The following is a 27,200-nucleotide window of genomic DNA, read 5'->3' as shown; positions in this document are numbered from 1 at the left end:
ATGAACAGACTCAGGTTGAGGGATAGCCTGCAGAATGAAAGGCTCTGCTATTCAAACTGTCAACTTCAGGAAGATAGAGTAAGACTGAAGAAATGTTCTAGAGTGAAGGAGAGTTAAATCAAACATGTGCTCCTGGATGTGGATCCTAACCAGACAGGAGAAAGACATGGCTGATGGAATTCTGACAGGTCTGTGGATTAGATGGTGGCAGCGTCAATGTTGCTTTCTTGATTTGAATGACTATTGTTTTCATGTAGGAGAGTGGCCTTGTTAAGGGGGATATAACCACTGCAGTATTTAGGGGTGATGGGACTTCGTGTCTGCATGAAATACTTTAGAAAAAGAACAGTTCAGTTGGACACAGAGGTGCAAGCCTGTAGTCTAGCAACCCCTTAGGCTGAAGCAGGAATACGGCTCAAGCCCAGGAGTTCAGACCCAGCCGGGGTAACAGAGTGCAATGATGTCTCAAAACAACAATAAACATTCAAATAGTTTGGAAAACCAGTAATGAAAATGGGAATAGTCATAAAGAGAAAAGAGTTGGAACACGTGAAAAGAAGTTAAGGAGAGAATCTCAGTGAAGGCAATACACTTTGTTACTGTGTTCGCAACTTTTATTTTAAAATGGATTTTTAAATATGTGGTGTACACCCCTCAAAAGTTCTGTGTAAACGTACATACGGGTATATATAAGTACACCTGGGCATATGTACATACAGGAGCCAAGGTCTCAACTCAGATTAATCAAATAAGAACTGGGGGTGGGGATCGGCACCTCCGGTGTGATTTGCCCCTCCCCCACTTCAGGGTGCATTGCTAGTCAATTTGAGAACCAGGGCGGTAATCCAGCGCGCATGATAATCACCTGTGGGGCTTGTTAACCGGGGATTCCCAGCCCAGCCTCCAGAGAGTGGGGGTCGGCTTGCGGATCTGCCGGCGGGGGAAAGCGGACAGGTGGTCGAGACCCCGCCCCCGCCAGGGCCTCGTGCGGCCCCAGGTGGGGCCGGGCAGGTAAAAGCCCGGCGCCCGCTGACCTGCGCGCGCCGCCATGGAGACTGCGCCCTCATCCCCCGAGTCCGGTCCCGTGTCGCCTGTCCTCCTGAGAGTCCCTCAGGCCGAGGTGCTGGAAGACGTGCTGCGGGAGCAGTTCGGGCCGCTGCCCCAGTTGGCCACCATCTGCCGGCTGAAGCGTCTGCGCTCCGGCGGCTACTCGTCGACCGAGGACCTCCAGTTGGTGGTGGAGCGGCGGCGCGTGGCCAACGCCAAGGAGCGCGAGCGGGTGAGGGGTCCCCAGGGCCACTGGGCGCGGTGACCACGCGACCGTGTCCTGGGACGGAGCTGATTTCCTGCAACCATGCCCTTCACCAAGCACCCGCTTGCCGTCCACCCGCAGGCCCCGCGGCGACTTTGACCTCCTGAGGCCCGACGTGGGTCCTTAGCTTGGCGGGTTAATGAGTGGCCTTGTTACCCGGCACCTGCGTGCAGTGCAGCCGCTGGAATCGCCGCCCCATCTGACTGTCCCGAACTTGTGCAGTAACCAGGTGCAGGACGGGGTCGAGGGGGACCCTGACAACTTCAAAACTCTTTCCCCTTGGCAGGTGCTTTTAAAAAGTTCCGTGCGCGGGAGTCGAACTTAAATCTCGAGCAGTTGTGTGCTTGGGCACAAAAGGGACCCCTACTCCTATTCCCTGCCCGCGGCATCTTAGCCTCAACAAATACGAGGTGAGGGGAGAAGGGGGCTTAACGGAAATTATTGTTTTTATTATTTTAAAGTAACGAGACACAATGCCCCAATGTGCGGTCAAATTCCTATTCGACCCTTGTCAGAATGAAAAAAGCGACTTTCCTCATCAGGCAGGGAATGCAGTTAATTCACCAACCCGAATGATCCTGTGGGCCGTGGTTGGAGCGTCATCTGCTGGTAGCTTTGGGTATCTCTGACAAAAGTTGGCCCTAAATTGTCAGGTAGGCTCTCTGTTCTGCCCTTTGGACTCTTTGGGCGTGGTTGCTACGGAAGTGATCCTAGAGGGTGAAGGAGAGAGAAGGTAGTGGAGCGCGCATTTAGGCCTAGGTCTTGGAGGAGTAAGTTCTGCTGAGGGCAGGCAGGTCCTTTTGAAATTAGCCTACTAGAAGGTTTGTATGGGAGTCCGAGGAGGAAGGGCCAAGTCAGGGAAATTGCAAAAGAGGATAAGTGTGATTATTTTTATTTTTTACCAGACACAAGAGACTTTATACAAATAATCCTGTGACCTGATTTGATGGCCCTAAAATGAGATTATGATCCGACATTTTAAGTGAGCCTTTCCTACCAAGAAGGAATTGCTTTATGTAGAGAACTGGACCTGGTTTTATTCACTTAAAAACGAATGACCTTTATTCTTTATAATATAAAATCAATATGCCCAGGGAATACAGAAATGACTGAAGAGGGAACGGTGACACTCATGACAGATAACCACACGAACATCTTTGCAAACGTCCCCTCAGTCATTCTTTTTCCCCGGTTGTGTGTCATGTACATAATTTTACAAAATTGCTGTCATCCAATATCTATCATTGGTAGAGCTTTTCACCTGACATTACTAAGTGCATTTTCTCATTTTCTTAAGTATTCTTTCATGCAACTGTTTTTGCCTTTATAGTCTGTCAAAGAAATGGACCGTAATGTATTCCATCTCCTATTGCTGGGCGTGTATGATGTTTGTAACTTTTTTACTGGTACATAAATCTGTGTGTATCTGATAATGGTCTTTGAATAAAAATGCTAGAAGTGGAATTACTGGGACAGAGGTCACATCCAATCTCATGATTTTTGATTCAAGTTACCCACTTGCTTTCTAGAAAGGTTTATAATTTTTTATTCATACGGTACAGGACTGTTTTTTATTTTTACAGACCGTATTTTGATTTGTTGTACACAAATGGAGTACAACTTTTCATTTCTTTGGTTGTGCACTATGATTACACCATTTGTGCAGTCATATACATACATAGGGTAATGTTTCATTCTATCTTTCCTTCCCCCTGCTCCCTCCCTTCCCCTCATTTCCCTCTACACAATTCAATGTTCCTCCATTCTTCCCTCACTCCTCCCGCCACTGTTATATATCATCATCCACTTATCAGAGAAAACATTCAGCCTTTGGTTTTGGGGAATTGGCTTATTTCACTTAGCATGATATTCTCCAACTCCATCCATTTACCAGCAAATGCCAAATAAAAGAATAATTTTATTCTTTATGGCTGAGTAATATTCTATTATGTATATATACCACAGTTTCTTTAACCATCTGTTGAAGGGCATCTAGGTTGGTTCTACAATCTAGCTATTGTTAATTGAGCAGCTGTGAACATTGATATAGCTGTATCACTGTAGTGTGTTGATTTTAAGTCCTTTGGGTATAAACTGGGGAGTGGGATAACTGGGTCAAATGGCAGGTCCATTCCAAGTTTTCTGAGGAATCTCCATACTGCTTTCTAGAGTGGCTGCACCAATTTGCAACTCCACCAGCAATGTGAGTGTGCCTTTTTCCCCACATCCACACTTCTTATTGCTCGTGTTCTTGATAATAGCCCTTCTAATTGGAGTTAAATGAAATCCTAGGGTGGTTTTGATTTGCATTTCTCTAATTACTAGAGATGACAAGCACTTTTTCAAATATTTGTTGATCGCCTATATATCTTCTGTGAAGTGTCTGCCCAGTTCCTTAGCCCATTTATTGATTGGGTTCTTTGTATTTTGGGTGTAAAGTTCTTTATAAACTTTGGAGATAAGTGCTCTGTCTGAAGTGTGTGTGGAAAAGATTTTCTCCCACTCTGTAGGATCTTTTCAGATTGATTGGTTCCTTTGCTGAGAAAGAGTTTTAGTTTGAGTCTATCCTGTTTATTGATTTATTATTTCTTGGCTATGAGGAATCTTGTCAAGGAAGACTGGTCCTAAGCCATCATGAAGATTTGGGCCTGTTTTTCTTCTATTTGGTGTAGGGTCTTAGGTCTAATTCCTAGATCCTTGATCCATTGAGTTGAGTTACGTATAGGGAGAGAGATAGGGGTTTAATTTCATTTTACTGCATATGATTTTCCATATGCAGTTTTGCCAGTACCATTTGTTGAAGAGGCTGTCTTTCCCCCATTGTATGCTTTTGGCACCTTTAACTAGTATGTACTTATATGGGTATGTCTGTGTCTTTTATCCTGTACCACTGGTCTACCTGTCTATTTTGGTGTCAATACCATGCTGTTTTTGTTTCTATTGCTCTATAGTAGAGTTTGAGGTCTGGTATTGATACCTCCTGCTTCACTCTTCCTGCCCAGGATTGCTTTGGCTATTCTGGGTCTTTTGTTCTTCCAGATGAATTTCATGATTGCTTTTTCTATTTCTATGAGGAATGTCATTGGAATTTTAATTGGAAATTATGTTAAGTCTGTATATCACCTTTGGAAGTGTGGCCATTTTAATATTCTGCCTATCCAAGAACATGAGAGATCTTTCTGTCTTCTAAGGTTTTCTTCAATTTCTTTCATGTTCTGTAGTTTTCATTGTAGAGGTCTTTCACCTCTTTTGTTACATTGATTACCAAGTTTTTTTTTTTTTGTTTTTTTTTTTTTTTTTTTTTTTTTTTTTTTTTAGGCTACTTTGAATGGAGTAGTTTTCCTAATTTCTTTCAGAGGATTCATCACTTATGAATAGAAATGCATTAGATTTGTGTGTGGATTTTATATCCGCTATTTTGCTGAGTTCATTGATTTCGTTCTAGAAGTTTTCTGGTGGAGTTTTTTGGATCCTCTAAATATAGAATCATGTCGTCAGCAAATAGTGATAGTTTGAGTTCTTTTCCTATTCATATCTGTTTAATTCATTTGATCTAATTGCTCTAATATTTCAAGCACAATGTTGCATAGAAGTGGTGAAAGAACACTTCCCTGTCTTGTTCCAGCTTTTAAAGGAAATGCTTTCAGTTTTTCTCCATTAAGAATAATGTTGGGAGGTTGCCTGGCGAGCGGCTCAAGGCCCGGGAGCGCCGGTGCTGGCGAGCTGCGGAGGCCGACCTACCGGTGGCCATGGACCGCTCCGTGTGGACCAGCGGCCTCCTGGAGATCAATGAGACCCTGGTGATCCAGCAGCGCGGGGTGCGCATTTACAACGGCGAGGAGAAGATAAAATTTGATGCTGGAACCCTCCACCTTAGTACACACCGACTGATTTGGAGAGATCAGAAAAATCATGAGTGCTGCATGGCCATTCCTCTGTCCCACCTTGTATTCATTGAACAGGCAGCTGGAATTGGGGAGAGTGCCAAAATAGTGGTTCATCTGCATCTAGCTCATCCAAACAAAGAACCTGGCCCATTCCAGAGTAGTAAAAACTCCTACATCAAACTCTCCTTCAAAGAACATGGCCAGATTGAGTTTTACAGGTGTTTATCAGAGGAAATGACCCAGAGAAGATGGGAGAATATACCAGTTTCTCAGTTGATACAGAGGACCCCAGCCAGGAAGAGTAAGAGCTGTAGGAATTGTAGGTATTGAAAGGAAACTGGAAGAAAAAAGAAACTGACAAAAACATTTCCGAGGCCTTTGAAAACCTTGGCAAGCTAATGATCAAGGCTAAGGAAATGGTGGAGTTATCAAAATCAATTGCTAATAAAATTAAAGAGAAGCAGGGTGACATCAGAGAAGATGAGACCATCAGGTTTAAGTCCTACTTGCTGAGAATGGGAATAGCTAACCCAGTCACCAGGGAAACCTATGGCTCAGGAACACAGTATCACATGCAGCTGGCTAAACAGCTGGCTGGAATATTGCAGGTGTCTTTAGAGGAATGGGGGGGGGGGATAATGTCACTCACAGAAGTGTACTGTTTAGTAAACCAGGCTCCAGGAATGGAATTGCTCTCACCAGAAGATTTAGTGAATGCATGCAAGATGCTGGAAGCACTGAAATTACCTCTCAGACTCCGGGTTTTTGACAGTGGTGTCATGGTAATTGAGCTTCAGTCCCACAAGGAAGAGGAAATGGTGGCCTCGGCCCTGGAGACAGTTTCAGAAAAAGGATCCCTAACAGAAGAGTTTGCTAAGCCCGTGGGAATGTCTGTCCTTCTGGTCAAAGAAAGGTTGCTGCTTGCAGAGAAGATGGGTCATCTTTGCTGAGATGACTCGGTAGAAGGCTTGCGGTTTTACCCAAATTTATTTATGACACAAAGCTAAAGGTTTTGTATTTGAAATACTTTTGTCCATACTTATATCTGGTAGACTGTATGACACTGAGCTAAGAGATAAACCCTGATAAACTGAAAATTTATTAGAATGATAAAAATCTTTTAATCTCTCCCTAAATATTATGGTTCTGGAAACTTATTTAGGATACATAAAGGAAAATACAGAAAATGAATGCTAATATGAATTTAAAATCATGTTATAGTTGTGCAGAATTTAACTTGAAGTAAAGTAGATTTTAATTGGGTTCCCAAAAGTAACCATTTAGTAAAGAAGGGAATTTAAGTCCTTGAAGGAGGAAAAAGAGAAGTTGCATGTTTGCATAGGTTAGATTATTAATTTGGTATGACTAAAATTCACTGAATTATGAATGTCTTCCTCTGTGTCTGATGCACCCATTTTGGGGGGTTTTCTTGAAGGAAGACATAGCTACAGTGTAGTATAAGAACCTGACAGCACTGGATCAAAATATCAAACTGCGGTATGCCCCATAAGGCTCTTCCTAAGGGCTTTTCAAAGCAGTCGTGGCCATGTCTTCAATGGGCCAAATAAAACACCTTTAAAAAAAGGAGAGGGCTGGGGATGTGGCTCTGTGGTGGAGCACTTGCCTGGCATGTATGAGGCCCTGGCTTAAAGTCCTAGCACAGCAAAAACTTATTTTTTAAAAGGAGAAAATTTTATTTAACTTTTACATTTTGAGTAGTTTTTTTTTAAAGTGGTGATTTCAGGGCTGACATTTAAAGAATGCAGCTGTGTCATTTTTTTTTTTTTTTTTTTTTTTAATGCTGTGGATTTTGAAACTGAATTAAAGAGCTGTGTAGACATGCCCAGAGTTAAACTATTACAAATTTGGGAGGTGGATGGCTTAGGAATTCCCTGGAATTGTTCCATGGGTGGAAGGGTAGTGGGAACCTTTAGCTAATTTCACAGGAACCTTAGTGCTCTTTTACCTGGAAGCCAAGGATGGGGACAGAAAGTGGAAGAGTAATATGCCGCCTCCTCCTCCCTTAAGGAATCTTAACACTGAACTTTAAAAAAAAACCTTTATATCATATTCCAGAAATATTTTTTTCTTTTTTGCCCTGTGCATTATAAATTGTGTGAACTGTCTTGGTAAAAGGTATTACCAAGATAACAATGACTGGCTACTGTTGCCTGTAGAGTGCTTGAATCTTAAAGTAGACTGCCTGACTTCGTGTGTTACTGCTCTGCAGCGTGCAGCATATCAGCTTTACCTCCAACTCGGGGACCCCACAGGACAGGAGACCCTTTTCTGAGACTGAGTTGGACACAGAAGAGTAGTGATGATTTTGGTCAATTCTCCAGAGGGGATAGTGTATGAATGGGAAAACCCCTTGGCACCAGGAGGAGGGGTGCCCAGGTGCACACTGCAGGACTTTCCCACTGGATGAGATAGAAGCCACTGCAGATGCCCCCTTGGGAGGTGCCGAGGTCCTCAGCCACAGATAAGGGAATTCCCAACCCCTGATCCCGTTCTGAAAAGTGTCTGTTGCTGCTTGTTCTCCAGTGTCATGGGAATGCTGTGGCCAAGGCATCCTGCTTTAGTCTTTGTTTTCCAAATCTGTCACTGACTCTTCATTGTGGTGACAGATCCCCAAATTACCTCATTGCTCTGCCTCAGGTTTATTTTGGGAGTAATTCAGTGTCTGGCCACCCAAATCTTTTAGGGAGTTAGTTGGACCATAATGTAAACTTGTTTGTACATCTTCCCTCTGGGTTGCACTTACTGTCACATGGCTCTGGCAGACTTGTGTGTGTACACACATGCACACACATACACACACACACCATGGTAGCTCTTCTGGCTAGGGTTCTTAAAATTAGCAAAGATAATCTGTTTCACATGTTGGAGTATTTGCAGATAAGGTTGTTGGAGCTGCTGGATCTAGTTCTAATAGTTGGGTTTCGTTACAGCAAGCCTACATAATTCAACATATTTATTTACTTTAATGTAACAATAGATGAACAAAAGTGGAACAATCTGAGTTGTTTAAAGTGAACTAAAGAGGAAGAAAAGTGACATGAATATACTTCTCAGATGTCACACTAACTAAACAATAAGTACAGTTGATTTTATTATTTTTAAAATGGGCATACTTCACTTTCCAGACCTCCATTTGTATTTTTATTTTTTGCCAAATGAGGTGTTATTTTTGTCTTTTATTGTTAGAGGTTATATTTAGATGCAACTAATCAGGCCCTAAGTGCAAAAAAGTTCTGCCTTGATGCTTATCACTGTTATAATTATTTTTGTTTTCCTAACTTTGCTCATAGGCACACAAATCTTTGTAGCTTTCTGGTAATGGACTATTTCTAGTCACTTCCTGTCAAGAAAAAATTTTTACATTCTATAAGTGAAGGTTGTTTTCAAGGCTAAATGATTGCAATCATTTTACTGTATGTACATTAATACCAAAATATTAAAATGATTCTTAACTTGGCATTCTTTTATAAATACTCTGTGAAAAATATGTGAAAATGATAAACTTTTAGTCATACCAAGCCAGTATGTTAAGAATTTTTCTTTTAGATTTTTTAATTGAGCTTTACTTATAAATATTTATGACTTCAAGCTTTTAGTATTTTAGTTATCTTTTAAATATGGGAAATGAGTCATGGACTGTCTTTGGTTTTTTTTTTTTTTTTTTTTCCTTAATGCTGGATGTGAATTCCACAGTGGGTAGACCATGTGTGTTCATGTGAATGTGCTAGCTCTTGTTCCCTGTTACCAGACCAAGCTCATCAGAATGTGGATTCATCATGTCATCAATCTCACCCATATATTTAAAACGGTTCCCTTTTGCCCAACAATCTCGGCATCTTTGTTTTGGTACAATGAAGTCACAACTTATAAGGTGGTTAGGTTTTACAGATTGTGCCTAAGGACAAAATAGAGCATGCTCAACATGATCCTTGAAAATCTCTTAAATTGCCAATAAAGTTCTCTTTATAGTCTTACAGTTTGAATCCCTGTGGAGTGATAGGTAGGTATGAATGTATTATGCAGATAGTAAGTACAATATATAATAAAAACTGCACACCAACAATGGACTTTCATAGTATTAATAAAATGCACTACTTTAGGGCTGGAAGTGTGACTCAGTGATAGAGCACCTGCCTTGAATGTGTGAGACCCTGGGTTCCATCCTCAGCATCACAGGAAAAAAAAAAAAAATTACACTATTTAAATGTGTATATCTTTCTTTTTGCCAATACATATGGTTGAATTTATGTAAATTTACTGGTGATCCCAACCCTTATGATAGAGCTAGAGTGTAAGCTCCACAGGGCAGAGATTTTTATCTGGTTTGTTCATGGATATATCCCCAGAGCCTAAAACAGGGCCTGGCGCACAGTAAGCATTCAATAAAAATTTACTGAATGGAAAAAAAATGATGTTGACTGTGGGTTTAGCATAAATAGCCTTTACAATCTTGAGGTATGTTCATACTATTACTATTTTTTCTAGAGTTTTGAGCATGAAGGGGTGTTGAATTTTGTGAAATACTTTCTCTGCATCTATTGAGATAATAGTATTACTCTTAACCTTAAGTCTATTGATGTGATGAATTACATTTATCAATTTCCAGATGTTGAACCAACCTTGCATCCCCAGGATGAACCCCATTTGATCATGGTGCACTATCTTCTTAATGTTTCTGTATGTGATTTTCCAGAATCTTATTAAGGATTTTTGCACCTATGTTCATCAGATATTGGACTAAAGTTTTCTTTCCTTGATGCATCTTTGGTTTTGATCTCAGAGTGATACTAGCTTCATAGAATGAATTTGAATGAGTTCTCTCCTTTTCAATTTCATGGAATACTTCGAGGAGTATTGGTATAAGTTCTTTGAAAGTCTTGTAGAACTCTGCTGAGAATGCATCTGGTCCTGAACTTTTTTTGGTTGGTAGACTTTTGATAGCTTCTTCTATTTCATTGCTTGAAATCGATCTGTTTAAATTGTGTATGTCCTCCTGGTTCAGTTTGGGAGGATCATATTTCTCTAGAAATTTGTCAATGCCTTTGATATTTTATATTTTGTTGGAGTATAGATTTTCAAAGTAACTTCTAATTATGTATTTCAATGGTGTCTGTTGTGATATTTCCTTTTTCATCACGAAATTTAGTAATTTGAGTTTTCTCCTTTGTTAGTGTGGCGGCTAAGGGTTTTTTTTTTTTTTTTTTAGAACCAACTTTTTGTCAATTTTTAAAATTCTTTTCAATTTCCTTTCAGCTCTAACTTTATTTCCTGGCTTCTACTTTTGGTGGTGGTCTGTTCTTTTGGTAGGACTTCGAGATGTAATGTTAGGTCATTTAGTTGACTTTTTATTTTCTTGAATGCACTCCATGCAATGAATTTTCCTGAGTACTTTCATAGTGTCCTAGAGATTTTGATATGTTGTATCATCATTCTCAATTACCTTTAAGAATTTTTTATCTCCTCCCTGATGTTTTCTGTTATCCATGTTTCATTCAATAGCATATTCTTTAGTTTCCAGGTGTTGGAGTAGTTTAATTTTATCATTGATTTCTAATTTCATTCCATTATGATCTGATAGAATATAAGGTAGTGTCTCTTTTTTTAAACTAAGGGCTGCTTTGTGGTATAACACATGGTCTACTTTAGAGAAAGATCCATGTGCTGCTGAGAAGAAAGTGTATTCACTCACTGATGGATGGAAGATTCTAAATAAGTCTAAGTTATTGTGTTATTGAGTTCAATGATTTCTTTTAGTTTTTGTTTTGAAGGTCTGTCCAGTGGTGACAGTGGTGTGTTAAAGTCGCCCAGAATTACTGTGTTGCGTTCTATTTGATTCCTGGAATTGAGAAGGATTTGTTTGATGTACATGAATGTGTCATTGTTGGGGACATAAATATTTACGATCATTTTGTATTCCTGATTATGGTTCCCTTAAGCAGTATGAAATATCCTTCTTTGATTCTTCTGATTAACTTTGACTTGAATTCCACTTTATCTGATATAAGGATGGAAACCCTGCCTTTTTTTTTTTTTTTTTTTTTTTTTTTTTAAATACTGAGTCCATGTGCATGGTATGTTTTGCCCCATCCTTCTCATCTTTAGTCTGTGGATGTCTTTTTCTATGAGATGAGTATCTTGAAGGCAGCATATTGTTGGGTCTTTCTTTTTAATCCAATCTGCCAGTCTACATCTTTTGAATGATGAGTTTAGGCCATCAACATTCAGGGTTATTGAGATATGATTTGTATTCCCAGTCATTCTGACTTACGTTTGTTTTTTAACTTTGTTTCTCCTTTGATTGTCTTTTTTCCTTTAAGGTAGTTCCTCCCTTTGCTGGCCTACATTGTTGTTTTTCATTCTCCTCATGGAATATTTTGCTGAGAATGTTCTATAGCACAGACTTTCTATTTGTGAATTCTTTTAACTTTGGTTTATCATGGAAGGATTTTATTTCGTCTTCAAATCTGAAGGTTAGTTTTGCTGGGTATAAGATTCTTGGTTTGCAACCATGTTCTTTCAGAACTTGAAATACATTGCTCCAGGCCCTTCTAGCTTTTAGGGTTTGGGCTGAAAAATCTGATACCTGTACTCATTTCCCCCATATGTAATCTGATGCTTTTCTTTCAGTCTTTAAAATCCTATCTTTATTTTGGATTTTGGGCATTTTCATTATAATCTGCCTTGGTGTGGATCTGTTGTAATTTTGTACATTTGGTGTTCTGTAGGCATCTTGTAGTTGATTTTTTCCATTTCTTTAAGTTTGGAAAATTTTCTGATATTTCATTGACTAGATTGTTCATTCTTTTGGTTTATCTCTTTGCCTTAAATCCCAATAATTCTTAAATTTGGTCTTTTCATGATATCCCATAGTTCCTGGAGGTTCCATTCATGATTTCTTACCATCTTCTCTGTTTGGTCAACTTTATTTTCAAGATGAAATATTCTGTCATTATCTGAAGTTCTATCTTCCAAGGGATCTAGTCTGTTGGTGATGCTTTCCATTGAGTTTGTTTCATTGTTTCCTTCATTTCAGGGATTTTTTTTTTTCCTCCCAGAATCTCTTTTGTTGAAATGATCTTTTGCTTCCTGCCGTTGCTCTTTCAACTGTTCATTGTGGGAATTGTTCATTGCCTGCATTTGTTCTTCTCATCCTTTGCTTCATGAATAATTTTAATTATGTGTATTCCGAACTCCTTTCCTGACATTTCTTCTACCATGCGTCATTGGATGCTATTCTATTTGGAACACTTCCATCCCTTGGTTTTTCATGTTCATGTATCTTCCTCTGTAGCAATGCAGACCTGGGATATTGCAGTTGCCCCCCTATAGGCATACAGTGGCCCTGCAGGTTTCCAAAACCTCTTATTTATGGAGGAGGTCAATATTAGCAGCACCCAGTACAGACAATATGCAGCCCTAAGCCAAGTAGCACCTATGAAGATGTTAACAGTATTGTCATAATAAACAGGGTGAGTTCAATTATTATCTACAGTATAACAAATAGATTTGCAATGAGGTCTACAGTTTCTAATGGTGGACAAAGGGGATGGGGAGGGGTGTAGGATGTAACTGTAATGGAATAAGAAGAGTTTATAGAAGTACTAAATCGTAGGAAGAATGAAAGTGAAATCGAAAAGTTGGTTGTTAGCATGAGAAAATGGAGAAAGACTCTGAGGAAACGGGTACACAAAAGGAAAATAGTGAGAAAAATAAAGAAATAAAAACTTAAAAATTTTCAAAAGAGAGAAAAAATCTATGCTATAATCATATCCTATTCAAATCTCCCAGTCTTCAGTAGCCTGATGCATGAGAGGTACCTGATAATGAACTTCCAGTCCCCAGCAGGCATCTCAGGATGGGATTGGATTGAACCCACCTAAAGATGGCAGCTTCTGCTTCCAGGACAACCAAGATGGAGGCACTGGCTCCCAGATGTGTTGGCAAATGGGGAGCTGCAGCATGTGGTGTGGGCACTGAGTCCATGTGGGGCACGGTCGGTCAGGATGGGGGTCCTGCAGGTCCTGGCTATTGTCCCAAAATGGCAGCAGCCATGTGTGACCAAACCTGTAGGTACTGTGACAATGGACTTTCAGGCAACAGCAGGCAGCTGGCGATCTGTGGATGGTCTGCAGACCACCAGCGGATGACTGGCAGGTGGACCTGGGTGATGGGTAGGTGAAAAGCAGGCGATGGACAGGCAAGAGGCAGGCAAACGGGCAAATGCTGGATGATAGGCTGCAGTGAGTGAGTGATCTGCACTCAAAAAGTAGGCAATACACTGGCAAATGGGGGTGATTGTGGTGGACCAATGGGGTAAACAGTAGGGATTTGATAAGGAGTGAAGACTGCCTCACAGAGAAACAGACTTTCCTCTGCTTGAAACCTGAATTACCAAGTGACAATGAACTCGCCTCCTCCTAGACCACCATCTTGGATTGAAAACAGGACTGTTTTCTTTTTCATGTAGTTCCTGGTTCGATGAACAAAACAATGCTACCAGCTTGGCACATGAAAAATGTATCTGCTTTGTTTTAGTTTGTAAGTTGTTGAAGTTAAATCTTTCACGCATTTGCTGGTCACTGGATTCCCCCATGAACAGGGCTGGTCTCTCATCTGCTTCACTGCAGGCTGGGGCGGGGTGCTCTCCAAGTAATGTTGGTTTTGTAGAGATGTGGGGCCAGCTCTTCCAGAGCCTGTGTCCACTAGACAGACATCAACATTCCAGGGCTTCAGAGCTATGATGTTAGACCTTGAGAATAGGGGAAGTAAAAGTGAGGAGTCTTTGAAGTATCACCAACACGTGGACTCTTGCACTTGACCCTATATCCTTAACTTCCTGGGAAAGAGGTCAACAAGTTGAGGGCACAGTGATGAATGAGAAGGTGTATGTACATTTTATTTAGCGCAGTACTTTTTTAGGAAAGACTACCTATCAGAGCTGGGTGAGGAGGGTTTTTTTTGTAATCGTGTTTTTTGATCACTACCAAAGTGATACAAAGTAGGTACTTTCCACTTTGCAGATGGACAGACTGAAGCATAGCGATGTGAAGTTTCTCACCTGCTCCAAAAGGTGAATGGTGGAGCTGGGTTTTAAATACTGGTGTAGTTGCTGCAGAGTATTTAGCCCCTACTTTTACTGTTTGTTATAATGAAGTGGGTACATTCTCGGAGGAAGAGAAACAAGGTCAGTGTGAACACAAACACAGCTTCGAGCCCATCTGCCTGCAGATCTGAGTTGATGCCGTCCCTGTCTCCTGGCTTTCCATAAAGTTCAGTGCAGACAGAAAAGTGACCCTTGGTCGAATGCCTGCCTTGATTCACCTCCCAGATGAGAGGGTGATAGAAACAAGACCTCACAACTCTGTTCGGTGATTTGGGGGAATGTCTGCATAAGTTAAAGTCTGTCACTGTGCCTTTTTGTCTTCTAGATAAAAAATCTCAACCGTGGTTTTGCCAAACTGAAGGCACTTGTGCCATTTCTTCCTCAAAGCAGGAAGCCTAGCAAAGTTGATATCCTTAAAGGTGCAACTGAATATATACGAATTCTCAGTGATGTTTTGGAAGAAGCCAAAGACATAGAGGTAAAGGTTTAAGAATTTAGAACATTGATAGTCACCATTTGAGTCCTTTTTATATGCCAGGCACTGTGCTAAGCAATTTATACTTTCCAGTTAATCTTTACAACAGTCCTCAGAGCTACTTGTGATCTCTATTTGACAAAAGAGGAAATCAAAATTCAGGTAAAGGCCACACAGCTAAGGAGTGTGAAGACTGGGATTTGAATCCAGATCTGAATGAGCTTTGGAGTCAAGTCTGTGGCCATCTATCTACTTCCCTTCTGTTACTGTCCAGAGCACTTGGTTGCTAGTTGCAGACTCTTTGATAGGACTTTGACAACTGGAGCTTAAGAAGAAGCTTCCATGAAAGCACTTCGTGGTGGCAGTTTCCTACCAGTAGAACACTGATCAGAAAGAGGTTTTGCAGTCATTCGATGAGACAATCTAAACGAACCTACTGTGTAAACTGAAGCACTATAGTGTCACTACCATTATCAGAGTGTCTTACCTCAGAAGTATCCGTAGGCAGTGGGAGATATGGGCTGGTTTTATGGGTTTATTCTGCACAGAGGCAAACGTCGAAGGCCTGAAAATGGATCCATCATCAGGGGAGATGTGAAGAGAGAGAGAGAAAGGCCTTTGAAATGAGCCCTAAGTGACACCATTAGCAGGAGGAGGTCATTAGGATTAAGTGACAGGGGTGGAGGAAAAAGATGGAATCATAAAGTTGAAGAAAAGAATGTTGAAAAACTAAAAGTGGAAAGTAAAGATGCTCCTGAGACCAAGGAAGACAGCAACCAGGTTTAGCATTTGAGAGATGGAAGAGGAATAGACTGGGAGTCAACTCATGGGAGGTCAGGTGTGCATTATCGGTGACTATCTGGGGCTCAAGCAGAGGGAAGTGGCAAGTTTCAAGTCCATTCACCTTGCAAATATGAGAAAGGAAATAAAGATCGAAAGAATGGAAGGAAGAAAACTGACAGGTCAAGTTAAGGTCTTTTCTAAGTAGCAATGTGCCTGTGTTTAAGGACAGAAGAGAAACATACATTCTAGTAGAACTTTTTATCCACTAGTCCTGCTCAGGTGACTACTAGTAAGCTATATTTTGTAATGGCAGGAATGGATTGTCCTATTGGCCAAATTAGATGGCATGGCATGGTCACAGTGTTTGCATATGTGCAGGTGGCTAATTGTGTAACAAGTACTTTGTTCTGTGCAGTCATTATAAAATACAGGATTTATTCCACATCATATTTTAAATGCATTTTCCCATTCCACATTTTTAAGGTTATAGAAGAAAATGCAGGCTACCGAGCAATAGTTTCTCTCCATAATAACGTAAGCATTGCCCTTATGTAAAAAGTTCAAAATATATTTGTAGCCCAGTTGATATTTCATATAGCTCAAGGATGTAGCTCGGTTGATAGAGTGCTTGCTTAACATGTGTGAGGCCCTTAATTCAATCCCCAGCATTGGAGAACAAAATCCCCCCAAAAAAACAAAACCCCAAATCAACAAAAAAACAAAAGCAAGACCAAGAAAAGTCTGAATGTCATATTATACTGTTTGATAATTGATATGGTTTCTAGAAACAAGAGCCAGAGGAGCAGAACTATAGCAACAATACTTGTGAATCGCACGTATCCTTGGCTCGAGAACTATCGAGAAGCGTTATCCGACAGACCGGCTGTACCATTGGCTTGAAGAGTGAAGAGGAAGGGCTCTGGGCAGATGGTGGCAGTGGTGAGCCAGCATACACTTGTTGCCAGGGTCTGACGCCGGTCCCTAGAAACTACTTCACCCGCCAGGAGTCTGGTAAAGTATTCCTTCTTAAACAGCTATATATGTCAAAAAACATACCTTGACACGTGTGGCGGTTTCCATGCTCAAACGTGATTAAAACGAGATAACTTTGTGAAAGCACCTGTGGGGAGGTGGGGCTTCCTAGCCTGAAAGATTAGAATGTCCCTAAATTAACTGGTTATCCGCTCAAGGGAGGGGAAATTCCTCCAGAACCACCCACTATAGACCTAAGCTTAATTTTTAAATGACATCATTTAGTACAGCAGAAGGTTTTCTGGACTGTGTGTTCTCCAGAACAAGTAGCTTGCCATATGTAAAGATTCATTGTGATGCTACTTTGAAGTAGGGGGTCTGGTTGTAGGGGATCTTGTTCTAAGTAATAGCAAAGCAATTAATAGTAATTGCTTTTGTTAAACTAGAGAAGTAGCTGAAGGGGGCTACGTGCTTCTCCAAATTCAGGAGGACTTTGCCATTGCTGTGGATCAGCTTTATTCCAGTGAGGCCCCTTGGTCTATCTTTTCTCTGTAACACATGCTGTTGAAATGAGAAAGGCTTATAGGAAACAATCAAATGAACTGTCACAAGCATGTTGCTCACTGTAATAATAGGGACAGCGGGGGCTATGGAGTCACAAATGATGGCTGTTGGAAGAAGTTGAATAGCTGTTGAATGGAGGCAGGCTGCTGAGGTTCAGACCCTGTTTTTTCCATCTGCTAGTTGTGTGATCTTGCCTGAGCTCCTGAGCTTCTCTGTGATCCTGTTTTCCCACCTGTAGAATGAGAGTAATGCTTTTACCTACCTTGCACATAAATTGAGTTTCAAATGACACTGTCAGTAAAGTGTCTAGCATAGTCCTGGGCATGCCAGGGTTCACTTGGACAGATCTCACATTTGCTTGACTTCCCACAAGTGATCAATAATTGGTGAGCAGAATAAGCCACAGACGTCCCAGCTTGTTCGTAGCAAGGGTGTTGGTTTTCCTCACTTGGCTCTCACCAAAGCTCTGCTCTGACTTGGGATCTTGTCTTCCTGTTCACTGGCTGGTCTGGGCTTCTGTGTCTGATTTGTATTGCTGTATTCTAAGGATCTCATTTGAATATGTGCTCAGACTAGATTTTCATATTCTGACCACCTGAGATATGAATCTTCTCTTGCCAGTCAACATTTAGGGAGAGAATTTGTCACTATTGCATGAGGGGATATGGATGACAGACCAGAAGAAATTGAAGAAATCACCTGAGCTGAACTAACAATGGCTAAGTTAATAATAATCATGTTCCCACAAGTGATGGTGTGAATATATACTAGATAACAAGGCAGGATCTGACTTGTATTTAATCCTCATTGTTTCTTATTAGGTAGGTATCATGTCATTCTCTATCACCTTCCTGTCAATCCTTTTGGGCCAGGACTGGGGCAGAAGCTTCAGTGGTAGCAGAATAGGCCATGAATATATGTGAAATCCTTTTTTTCCCAAGAACAGTAGATCCTGGGATAGGCCACGTATAGTAAATCAGGTTAATGAACAGAAAAGGTCTCATTGGAGTCTGTTTCCAAAAAGGAATGAGAAAATGTTCAGTCTTTAGCTAATCAAGTTTGTTAACTGAAAGGGTGTAACTGCTAAGTCTTAGATTGGACAAAGAACGAATCACGTCTTTGAGATTTTTTTTACCTTTATTTTTATGTGGTGCTGAGGATCAAACCCAGTGCCTTACATGTGCTAGGTAAGTGCTCTACCACTGAGCTACAACCCCAACCCTTTTTGTTTGTATTCGAGATTTTTATTCACTGGATATTTAATTTCTGTCAAAGTCACTTCCAAGACCTGTTTGTAAAGTGTGCCACTTTTGTGGAATTTCATCAATTTCGTCAAGAATTTCTCATCCTTTGACATTCAGATTTTTCATTTTTAAAATTGGAAAAAAAAATTGGAGCCGGGCATGGTGCCACACACCTGTAATCCTAATGGCTCAGGAGGGTGAGACTGGAGGATTGCAAATTCCAGGGGTTCAATCCCCAGTACCCGCCCCCCCCCCCCCCGCAAAATCAATTTACAGAAGGGTTACGAGTATAGTACAAAGAGCATTTTGCCTTACCTATTTGAGGGTAAGTCGTCAGCCTGGTGATCTCCCATGCCTGATTACTTCAATGTGTATTTCCTACACATGGGGACATTCCCCTAACATAACCACAATGCAGTCACCCCAAATTGGGGAGTCAATGCCTTGGCACTCCTGCTGTGTGACCCTCAGGCCCCATTGACATTTCACCTGTAGCCTCAGTAGTGCTTTCTCTAAGGAAAAAAGACCTAGAGGAGAATCGCAAATTGTGCTTGATTGTCTCTTTAGCTTCCTTTGGTTATGGCCTTTCTGTGACTTTTGTGACCTTGACACTTTTGACAATTACACGCCAGTTTTGTAGAATGGTTGACATGCTTTATCTGTTTCCTCCTGATTAGATTGAGATATGCATCTGTGCCAGGAATCACAAAAGTTGTGCTGTGTTTCTGTTCATTGATCTATTGGGGCAGCTTTCTATTTCTAATGACATTCCTTTTGATCACTTGCTTAAAGTCGTGACTGCCAGGCTTCTCCACTTGAAAGTCAGTCTTTCTCTTTCATAATTAATATGTATATTCTGAGGAGATACTTTGAGAGTTCCTCACTGTCCCATTACTCATCAAACATCCTGTATTATTAAACTTTGAAATAATTATAGATTCATGGGAAGTTGCAAAGGTAGTCTAAGAAGGATTAGATACTTCTAACCCGTTATTCCCAATGACTGCATCTTGCAATAACTGTAGTATAATATCAGAACCAGAGAATTCATAGTTGAGTCATTTTACCACATGTAAATCTGGGCACCCAGCAGCACAATCAAGGGCTGGGGTTTCAGTCACATCCAGCGTGGATGAGGGAAGGATTAACGGCTGGAGGATGGCTGTGCCGCCAATAAATCAATTACCAATAAACTTATTTAATCAATAAACTTACAAGAGCCAATACTCTTCAAAAGGAAAGAGGTGGACAGATCAGGCCATTCCAGATCTGATCTCCAACAGCATGGAGGACCCCGACTTCATCTTTACAGTCACACAGGTAAAGGGGCCCAGACTGGGAGGGGCTGCTTCTGTGAGGAACAGGATGGGGTGCAGTTAGGGAAGCCATTTGCTTGGGGAACTAGCATATTGTAAGCCACTCCCATTCAGGGTCACTTCCTCCTAGGCTATGTGATACAGCCTCTGATGACTGCCAGTCCCTGGGAGTCAGATCTCTGTACCCCATGGTCATCCAAGTCTTATTCTGCTAGATATGGATGACTCCCCACAGTTGATTACAGAACTGTTTGTCACCATGAAGATCTTTTTGTGCTACCCCTTTGTAATCCACTCAAAACCAGTTTTCCATCTCTACAAGTTATTTCAAGAATGTTTTGAAAACAGAATCATACCATCTGCCATCTTTAGAGTCTTTTTGTTAATTTTTAAAAAAGGCACAATGTACTTGAGATCATCCAGGTTGCTGTATCAGTGTTCTGTGCTCCCTTTTCATTGCTGAGTAGCAGTCCATGTATCACATGGATATACCACAGTCTAACTGTTCACTTATTTTAAAACATTTCATTTCTATTTTAATTTACTTTTTATATTAATACAGATGCATGGTTTTCTGTATTATTAATTCAGTGGCTTATTATATCTTATAATATGTCATTTTTTGCTTAAATTGTCCTCATTGTGGCCATTGAAAGCCCCTTCATTCTATCATGGGCATTTTCTGGTCACTTCCTTTCTGGCAGAAGATTTCCAAGCTCATGTTGAACTTTCCCACTATCTATCCAAGGACATGCCTGTGTAACCCATCTCCCACCTCTTCCTGCATGGCTGATTTCAATCCTCTTGGGACTTACCAGACTTCACAAGGACCTTCTCTTTGGCTCTCATGTTCCACCCCAGCCACCCTTACCCAAGGCATGGATGCCTCCTTGGGTGTTCATGCCAGCTTACCCAGTTGGGTCTCAATACCTCACTTGGGGTCATCGTGGCTTCTCCTACCTAATTCTGACCCAACTATTGGCATTAGGACTGAATCGGGAATTTTTCAGGAAGAAAAAGAGGAAATTGTGTTTTCTTTGAAGTGCATACATCTTTCTACCTTATTTTCCCTTTTAACACATGTAACTGAGATCGTTATTTATGAGTTGAGCAATTATTTACTGACTTTATAATCTTGTATCTTGCAATCAGAAACTAGGATGGGGTCAAAGAAGCAATGTTCAGGATAGCCTCTATTTGACAAAAGGATCCTCAGAAGGGTTCAGCCCATGTTACCTAAAGGGATGACTAGAAAGGGTTTCAGAATCCAGGCCAGATACCCTGACTGGAGACTTACTGACAGCTGATGTAGCTCATTGGACTGAATGGCTTATATTTGGAGGGACTTAGGATTTAGGAGGCAGGCCCTTTCTAGCTTCAGTGAGCAGGAGTGGCACCCTTCTTCCTGCCCTCGGGGTCTGGGGAGTGGAATTCCTGGTGCTGGCAGGGATGGGCATTGTAGGGGATTTGGAGATGGGATCAGAACGGGCTATGCAAGGTCAACAACATTCCTGGGAGGCAGAATCCTGAATGAAGTACATAAGAATCTGCTGATGGCAGGGACGGAGATTAACTTCTGGGGCCAGAGCAGGTTTGCCTGGGGACTGAAGCAGCACGTATCCGTGCAGACGGAGAGGCCGGGAGTCATGAGGAGTTCCACAGCGGGCTTGGTAGGGTTAAGGATTGGTTTCAAGGTCTGGAAGAGGATTGTTTAAAAATGAAGTTTCCAGGTGTGGGTTTTTGCCATCTTGGGATTGGGCATTGCTGGGTGGCAAAGTGTTGGCTGTCTGGCTATGATTATTCCTTCTACTTGTCATTTGTGACTGTGGCTTGGCCATGTGACAATGTATATGGCTCTGGATTGTGTTTAGAGTTGCTTGTGATACTTGTAGAGATTCTCTGAAAAATCCACCTTCAGTTTTGGAGTGGGATGCCAAGAATGCTGGGGCTCAAGGGGCTTTGGAAAGGGACATGTGGCTGAACATATGTCTGTCCCATGGGTATAGAATTGCTGCTAACATATATCTCTAAATTTTGGCATGCCATGGCAAAGTTCCCTGAAATAGTTTGAGAGAAGGAAGCTGTGTGGGTGGAAGATTCCCACTGTCCCCTCTCTAGGTTGTCGTCATCTGTGAAATTAATCCTTGGGGACATTTCTTCCAATAGCATTTTAAGCTCTGAAACGAGGTGGACTCATGAGTCTTAAGGAAGTGGTTGACACTTTTGGGAAGCCTGGAAGCCTCTTCTGTCTTGCATCTTGCATTTCCCCTAGGTGGTATGTGTGGGTATGTGGTGGTAAAAATTCCACCACAGAGTGCAACTCTGTCTAGGTTTTTGCGAGGGAAGCACATTGTCTGCCTGGGTGTTCATGGTGGCTGATGGGCATGTTCTGATGAGTGCAGCCAGCAGAGTATTTTGGAATGTTGAATTTCCCTTTTGACGGGGCAGGTGCTCTCTGGTTTGCCAGAGTCCCCACCGCGCCACGTTGCACTGTGCTAGCATCTTGCCTGTTCAGGTGATTAACTCTGCAGCTCTGGACTAAAGGCATCGCAAACTCAGGGTCGGCTGCTCCAGTGACTGCATTCAGCTCTGGGATTTTACTGTGTTTTCTAAACTTTTGGGGATCTAGGAGCTTTGATGCTACAAACCCTCATAGTTGTCTGGGACTCTGGAAAAACGAGCCACCTGGAGCAGGCAGGACAGGGTGGATCTGTCTCTTCAATGATGATACATCCAGTGGAGGATCCCCAGGTCACAGCTACTGAGGAATAACACAACCAGACACCCAAGAGAGACCCTTAAAGCTCGATCTCATCAAGATAAAATGTTGGAAGATAATTTTGTTTCTTTGTGGAAATAAGAAAGGGAGATTCCTTTTAATTTTTCTGTAGGTACAGAAGATTGAATTGATCATGAATGCGGGTTTACATGCTTTGGTGTATAGGTGGATGTGTGTGAAGTATGGTGTTTTTTAGGACAAGAACTCTATCTGGTGTGTCACCTAACCCTGTCAGAAAGTGGATCATTATTTGAGAAAGCCAATAATTCCATCCTTTTCTACATATAATGGGCCTGTGGTGAAATTGATTGCAGTAAGTCTGTCTATTCCATTAGACTTTCAGAAGGAATATTTACAAGATTTTATAAAGGACCTTGTAATATGCCCATCTTATTGGCCCCAGGTGGACACAGAGAAAGGCAGAATTGTGTGGAAGGATCTCTCAGAGAGGTCAGACTTTTCTGATATGCTTCTCATTTTCCTTGAGATAGAGGTCTCTTTGGGTCAGTAGGAAATCACCAGATTCTAAAACTACACAAGCTAGTCCTAGCCCTTGAGGAAGCTCAGTGTGTCTTACCACCTTTGTCCTTTCCTTGTTCCTGGGTTATCCACATAGATAAGGGATAAAATGGAATTCCAAGGACACAGTGTTAATAGATCTCCTAATGGGGGGAGGGTAAAGAGCTTAGAAATACTCCATTATTTTAGGACCCTTCTTGTTCTCTTTAGATCACTCTTCGTCTTTTCTTTTTCCATTTTTGAAATATTTAACAAGCACATTTTATTTAAATATATCCTCCTATAAATTGAGAATTTACTGCCTTTACTGTGTAGTTATGTCATTTATATGTGCAGCTCTCCAACATTCTCTTACTGGAAACAACCGTATTTCCACATTACAATTCCCAGAAAGACAAAATTCTCAATTCTGTATCTCCTTTGGCTTGCTTCTCTTTTTTTTTTCCAGTTGTCAATGGATCTTTTATTTATATGCAGTGCTGAGTATGGAACCAGGGCCTCACACATGCCAGGCAAACGCTCTACCCCTGAGCCACAACTCCAACCAAGTCTGGCTTCTCTCTTGACTTCTCCCAGGCTTTGTTAATGGTTCACTTCATATCATCTCCATCTTCATAAATTTTCTTTAGAATATTCATTAATCCCTCACTAGGATCTGTTTCAGTGTCCTATGAAGACTTTTCTTTCTCTTTGCATTCTTTTTCAACCTCAGTCAACCACTCCCACCGTGTTGTGTTTTCTGCTTGCTTTCTACATAAGAACTGTATAGGTCTTTACTTTTGTTGAAACTACCTTCCACAGAGATGAGCGTCAAGAGATTGTTCACAATCATGGAATAACTCTTCCAGTTTAGATTCTTTGCCAAAAGATCAAATGGCCTCTCTGAAATGCACCTGCACATTCTAAGAACTTGATGAACTCCGTTAAGTTTGTGAAAATCTACGTTACTTTATCTGACTGATTCCATCCATAATTACTGATTTTTTTCACAGTATATCCTGTTGTAATGCGAGCAACCACAGCCGCTGGCTTTCCATGGTCTAGAAGTTCTGGTTTCTGTAATTTCTGTTGCATCTTGTTCTTTACTACTGTCTCAGTCTTGTTATTTTTTTTTTTTTTTTTTTTTTCCTGCAGTGAGGGTATCATGTGCTCTTTTCCTAGTGGTCATCTCCAGCAACACCTTCACCTCTTCGAAGATCTTTCTGCTGCTCGTCCAGAGCTGAAGCCAGGTTCGGGTTGGGCGAGGCCCCAGGCTGCGCCGCAGCGGTGCACCGCAGGTCGGAAACGCCGCGCGCATGGATGTAACCGTTGCGGCCTGTGCAACACCGCGACCCACCCTCCACGTGCGGTGCCTCTGGAAGGGTTTTGTTTTTAATTCGAATTCATTATACCAACATTTAAAAATTCCACGATTTCATGCACGAGGACCTGGGTTCAATTCCCAGCACTGCATAAAACTTCACGTAAAATTCCACTTTTTAGACGTTTCTGGAAGAGGGCATCTTTGGATATTGCTTGTAGTCCAGAAGCCGGGTAGCAGGTGATTCAATGAAAAGCCAAGTTTAGCGGAACCTTCCCACCCCTTCTGCGAATAGGTGGTGATGGCTTAGACGGAGTCCAACTTCGATTCAGAATTTGTATGGCTCAATTCTATAGTCTTTTTAGTGGCAGTGGGTTGCACCCTGATCAGTCACTAGTGGCACTTGCTAATCATAAAAGAAGACACCATTATACCCGCCATTCAGGACCCAGACCCTGCTTCTCTCGGTAGTTTTTTGTTAATTGCCTGTCACTGGTCCTAGCACAGAGAAGCTCAGTGAATACTTACCCAGTAACTTGTGCCTGTTCTCTTCCTCTTTTCAAAGAATGTGGAAAGAAAAGGGTGTGTGTGTGTATTCTGAAGTTAATTCCTTTTTCAAAGTTTTCATCTAAAAGTTATATAAAAACGGAAGCAGAGGGATTGTAAGTTGGAGGCCTTGGCAATGTAGCAAGACCTTGGGTCAAAAAATGAAGAGCTGAAGGCATAGCTTGGTATACCAAGTGCCCCTGACCCCAGTATGACAGGGGGGAAGTAAGGAAGGAAACTTATATACAAGAGTTTTCTAATGAGCAAAATGGATGTATGAGACCGTTAGCACTGTACAGGACTGTGGTCCCGTTTGCATTCTGGCCTAGGGAGATAGATCACTCTTCCTCTTTGGAAATTCCCTTCTCACATGTCTTTCACACCAGAGTAGCTGGAAGGACACATGTCTGAGGCACCTGTCTCCATGGGGTGGTTTAGGTGAGGAATCGGACAGTCTCAAGTGTTCTGTGCTCAGGAACAGGACCCCAAGGGAAGACGCTGGGACTGCGTTGGTTTTGGTGGTCAACACTCCGCGCATGTTAGGAGCTTCATTTGTTGGAAGAGTGACGTAGCTTTCTCCCTGGACATGAGAAGGCCAGGCTGTGGCTACATTGCTGGCTTCTGGTCTCTAGGTCCTAGATGGACAACTGAAACAGATGGGCAGATATGGGCATGATCTAGATGTGAGGAAATGTCCCATTACTTTCTGCACTGTGTTCTATTGTTCCTGAGACCTCAGTCCTTGCAATGCAGATTAAGGGAAAATTCCATATCTTGCCCCATAAAGGTCCATCTTTTTTGAATAAATACTGAATCCATGCAATGTTCAGAATCCCTGTGGGGCTCTTTGCTTCTTGGGCCATCTCCCCCACCTTTCTCTGTCTCTAGGTACCGTGAGGAATGTGCACTGTGGGGGCTGGCAGGGGACTCGGCTTGTCCTCTGGCCTCCCTGGTTTTGGGTGGTGCTGCGCTGACATGTACTATAAATGTATGTGGCCCCACATGCCTTCTCGTCTCTAGGCCAGACTTGCGGGGAATGTTCCATTCAGAAGCCAGGTCTTCTGGTTACCCTGGCTTCCCCAGCCTTCTGGTTGGGATTATGAGCTGCTTTGGGATCTATGTACTTGGAGATGTCACTTGGCTCTGTGGTCACTTACTTCCTCTAAGGGGCTCCTTCTGAGGAGTAGATGGGATTCCCTGTTTTCCTCAGATTCTACTGTACATTTCTTGGGTTCTATTGTCTTGTGGAACTTTTCCCCATCTTGGTTCAAGGCCCAGGACAGTCTAGTACAGAGGGTTCTTCTCAGGGACTAGGCAGCTTCTTCACACTGGTTCCAGTGTGTGCCGTTTCAACTTTTGCTTCCATATTTTTTTGTTGTAGGAACATCTTCCTACATACCTTGCCTTCTTCCTGTTCTATGGCTATCTAATGAACAGCCATCTAAGCTCTGGCCCACCAGAATCTAGATATTTGTTCATTTGATCTTCTTTCAAATGAAAGTTGCTTTTCAGACTATTTTGAGGCTGGGGACTGAACCCTAAAACTGAGTAAGCAAGGACTTCTATCCAACCCCACCTCCCTCTCCCAAGCCTTGGCTCAGTGGGTGAACAAAAAGTAATTGGACAATACATTGGATTATCCAGCAGCACAGCCCACTCTGGCAGGGAACCCCTGTTCTGAAAGATGTTAAGCAACAAGCTGGGTTTCTATTCCTCAGATCACCCACTTTGACTTAAATGAGGTTCAACTGTCATCTTTTTTTTTTTTTTTTTTTTTTTTTTTTTTTTTTTTTGATGAACTGTGACATAAAAGACAACATTGATAAGCAAGTTTTCCTATTGGGGTACTTCATTTTATTTTTTTTTTATTATAAAATTGTAAACAAATGGGATACATGTTGTTTCTCTGTCTGTACATGGCGTAAAGGCATACCATTTGTGTAATCATAAATCTACATAGGGTAATGTTGTTTGATTCATTCTACCATTTTTTCCCTTCCCCCCCTCCCCTCCCACCCTTCCCCTCCATCTATACAGTCCTTCCTTCCTCCATTCCTGCCCCCCTCCCTAAACCCAACTCCAACCCCAACACTAACCCTTCCCACCCCCCATTATGTGTCATCATCCACTTATTAGTGATATCATTCTTCCTTTGGTTTTTTGAGATTGGCTTATCTCACTTAGCATGATATTCTCCAGTTTCATCCATTTGCCTGCAAATGCCATAATTTTATCGTTCTTTATGGCTGAGTAATATTCCATTGTATATCTATATACCACATTTTCTTTATCCATTCATCAATTGAAGGACATCTAGGTTGGTTCCACAATCTGGCTATTGTGAACTGAGCAGCTATGAACATTGATGTGGCTGTATCT

The 27,200-nt window shown here is 41.7% G+C and overlaps 1 protein-coding gene and 2 pseudogenes across 1 annotated transcript; 2 read left to right on the top strand and 1 right to left on the bottom strand.

The window, feature by feature from the left end:
• Positions 1-1,048: 1,048 nt before the first annotated feature.
• Figla (folliculogenesis specific bHLH transcription factor) lies at positions 1,049-16,673 on the top strand. The gene is given in 4 exon segments (XM_047522122.1): positions 1,049-1,279; positions 14,649-14,801; positions 16,367-16,552; positions 16,554-16,673. Coding segments are annotated over 4 exon segments (690 nt in total).
• On the top strand, positions 5,062-6,206 carry LOC124963568 (vacuolar protein-sorting-associated protein 36-like; annotated as a pseudogene).
• A 6,823-nt stretch (positions 16,674-23,496) lies between the features above and the next one.
• On the bottom strand, positions 23,497-24,716 carry LOC124962820 (calcyclin-binding protein-like; annotated as a pseudogene).
• Between the last annotated feature and the right edge of the window lie 2,484 nt (positions 24,717-27,200).

The sequence above is a fragment of the Sciurus carolinensis genome, chromosome 13 (assembly GCF_902686445.1).
Source record: "Sciurus carolinensis chromosome 13, mSciCar1.2, whole genome shotgun sequence".
NCBI lineage: Eukaryota > Metazoa > Chordata > Mammalia > Rodentia > Sciuridae > Sciurus > Sciurus carolinensis.
Note: the sequence above shows the minus strand (reverse complement) of the source record. Positions and strands in the feature narration are given on the sequence as shown.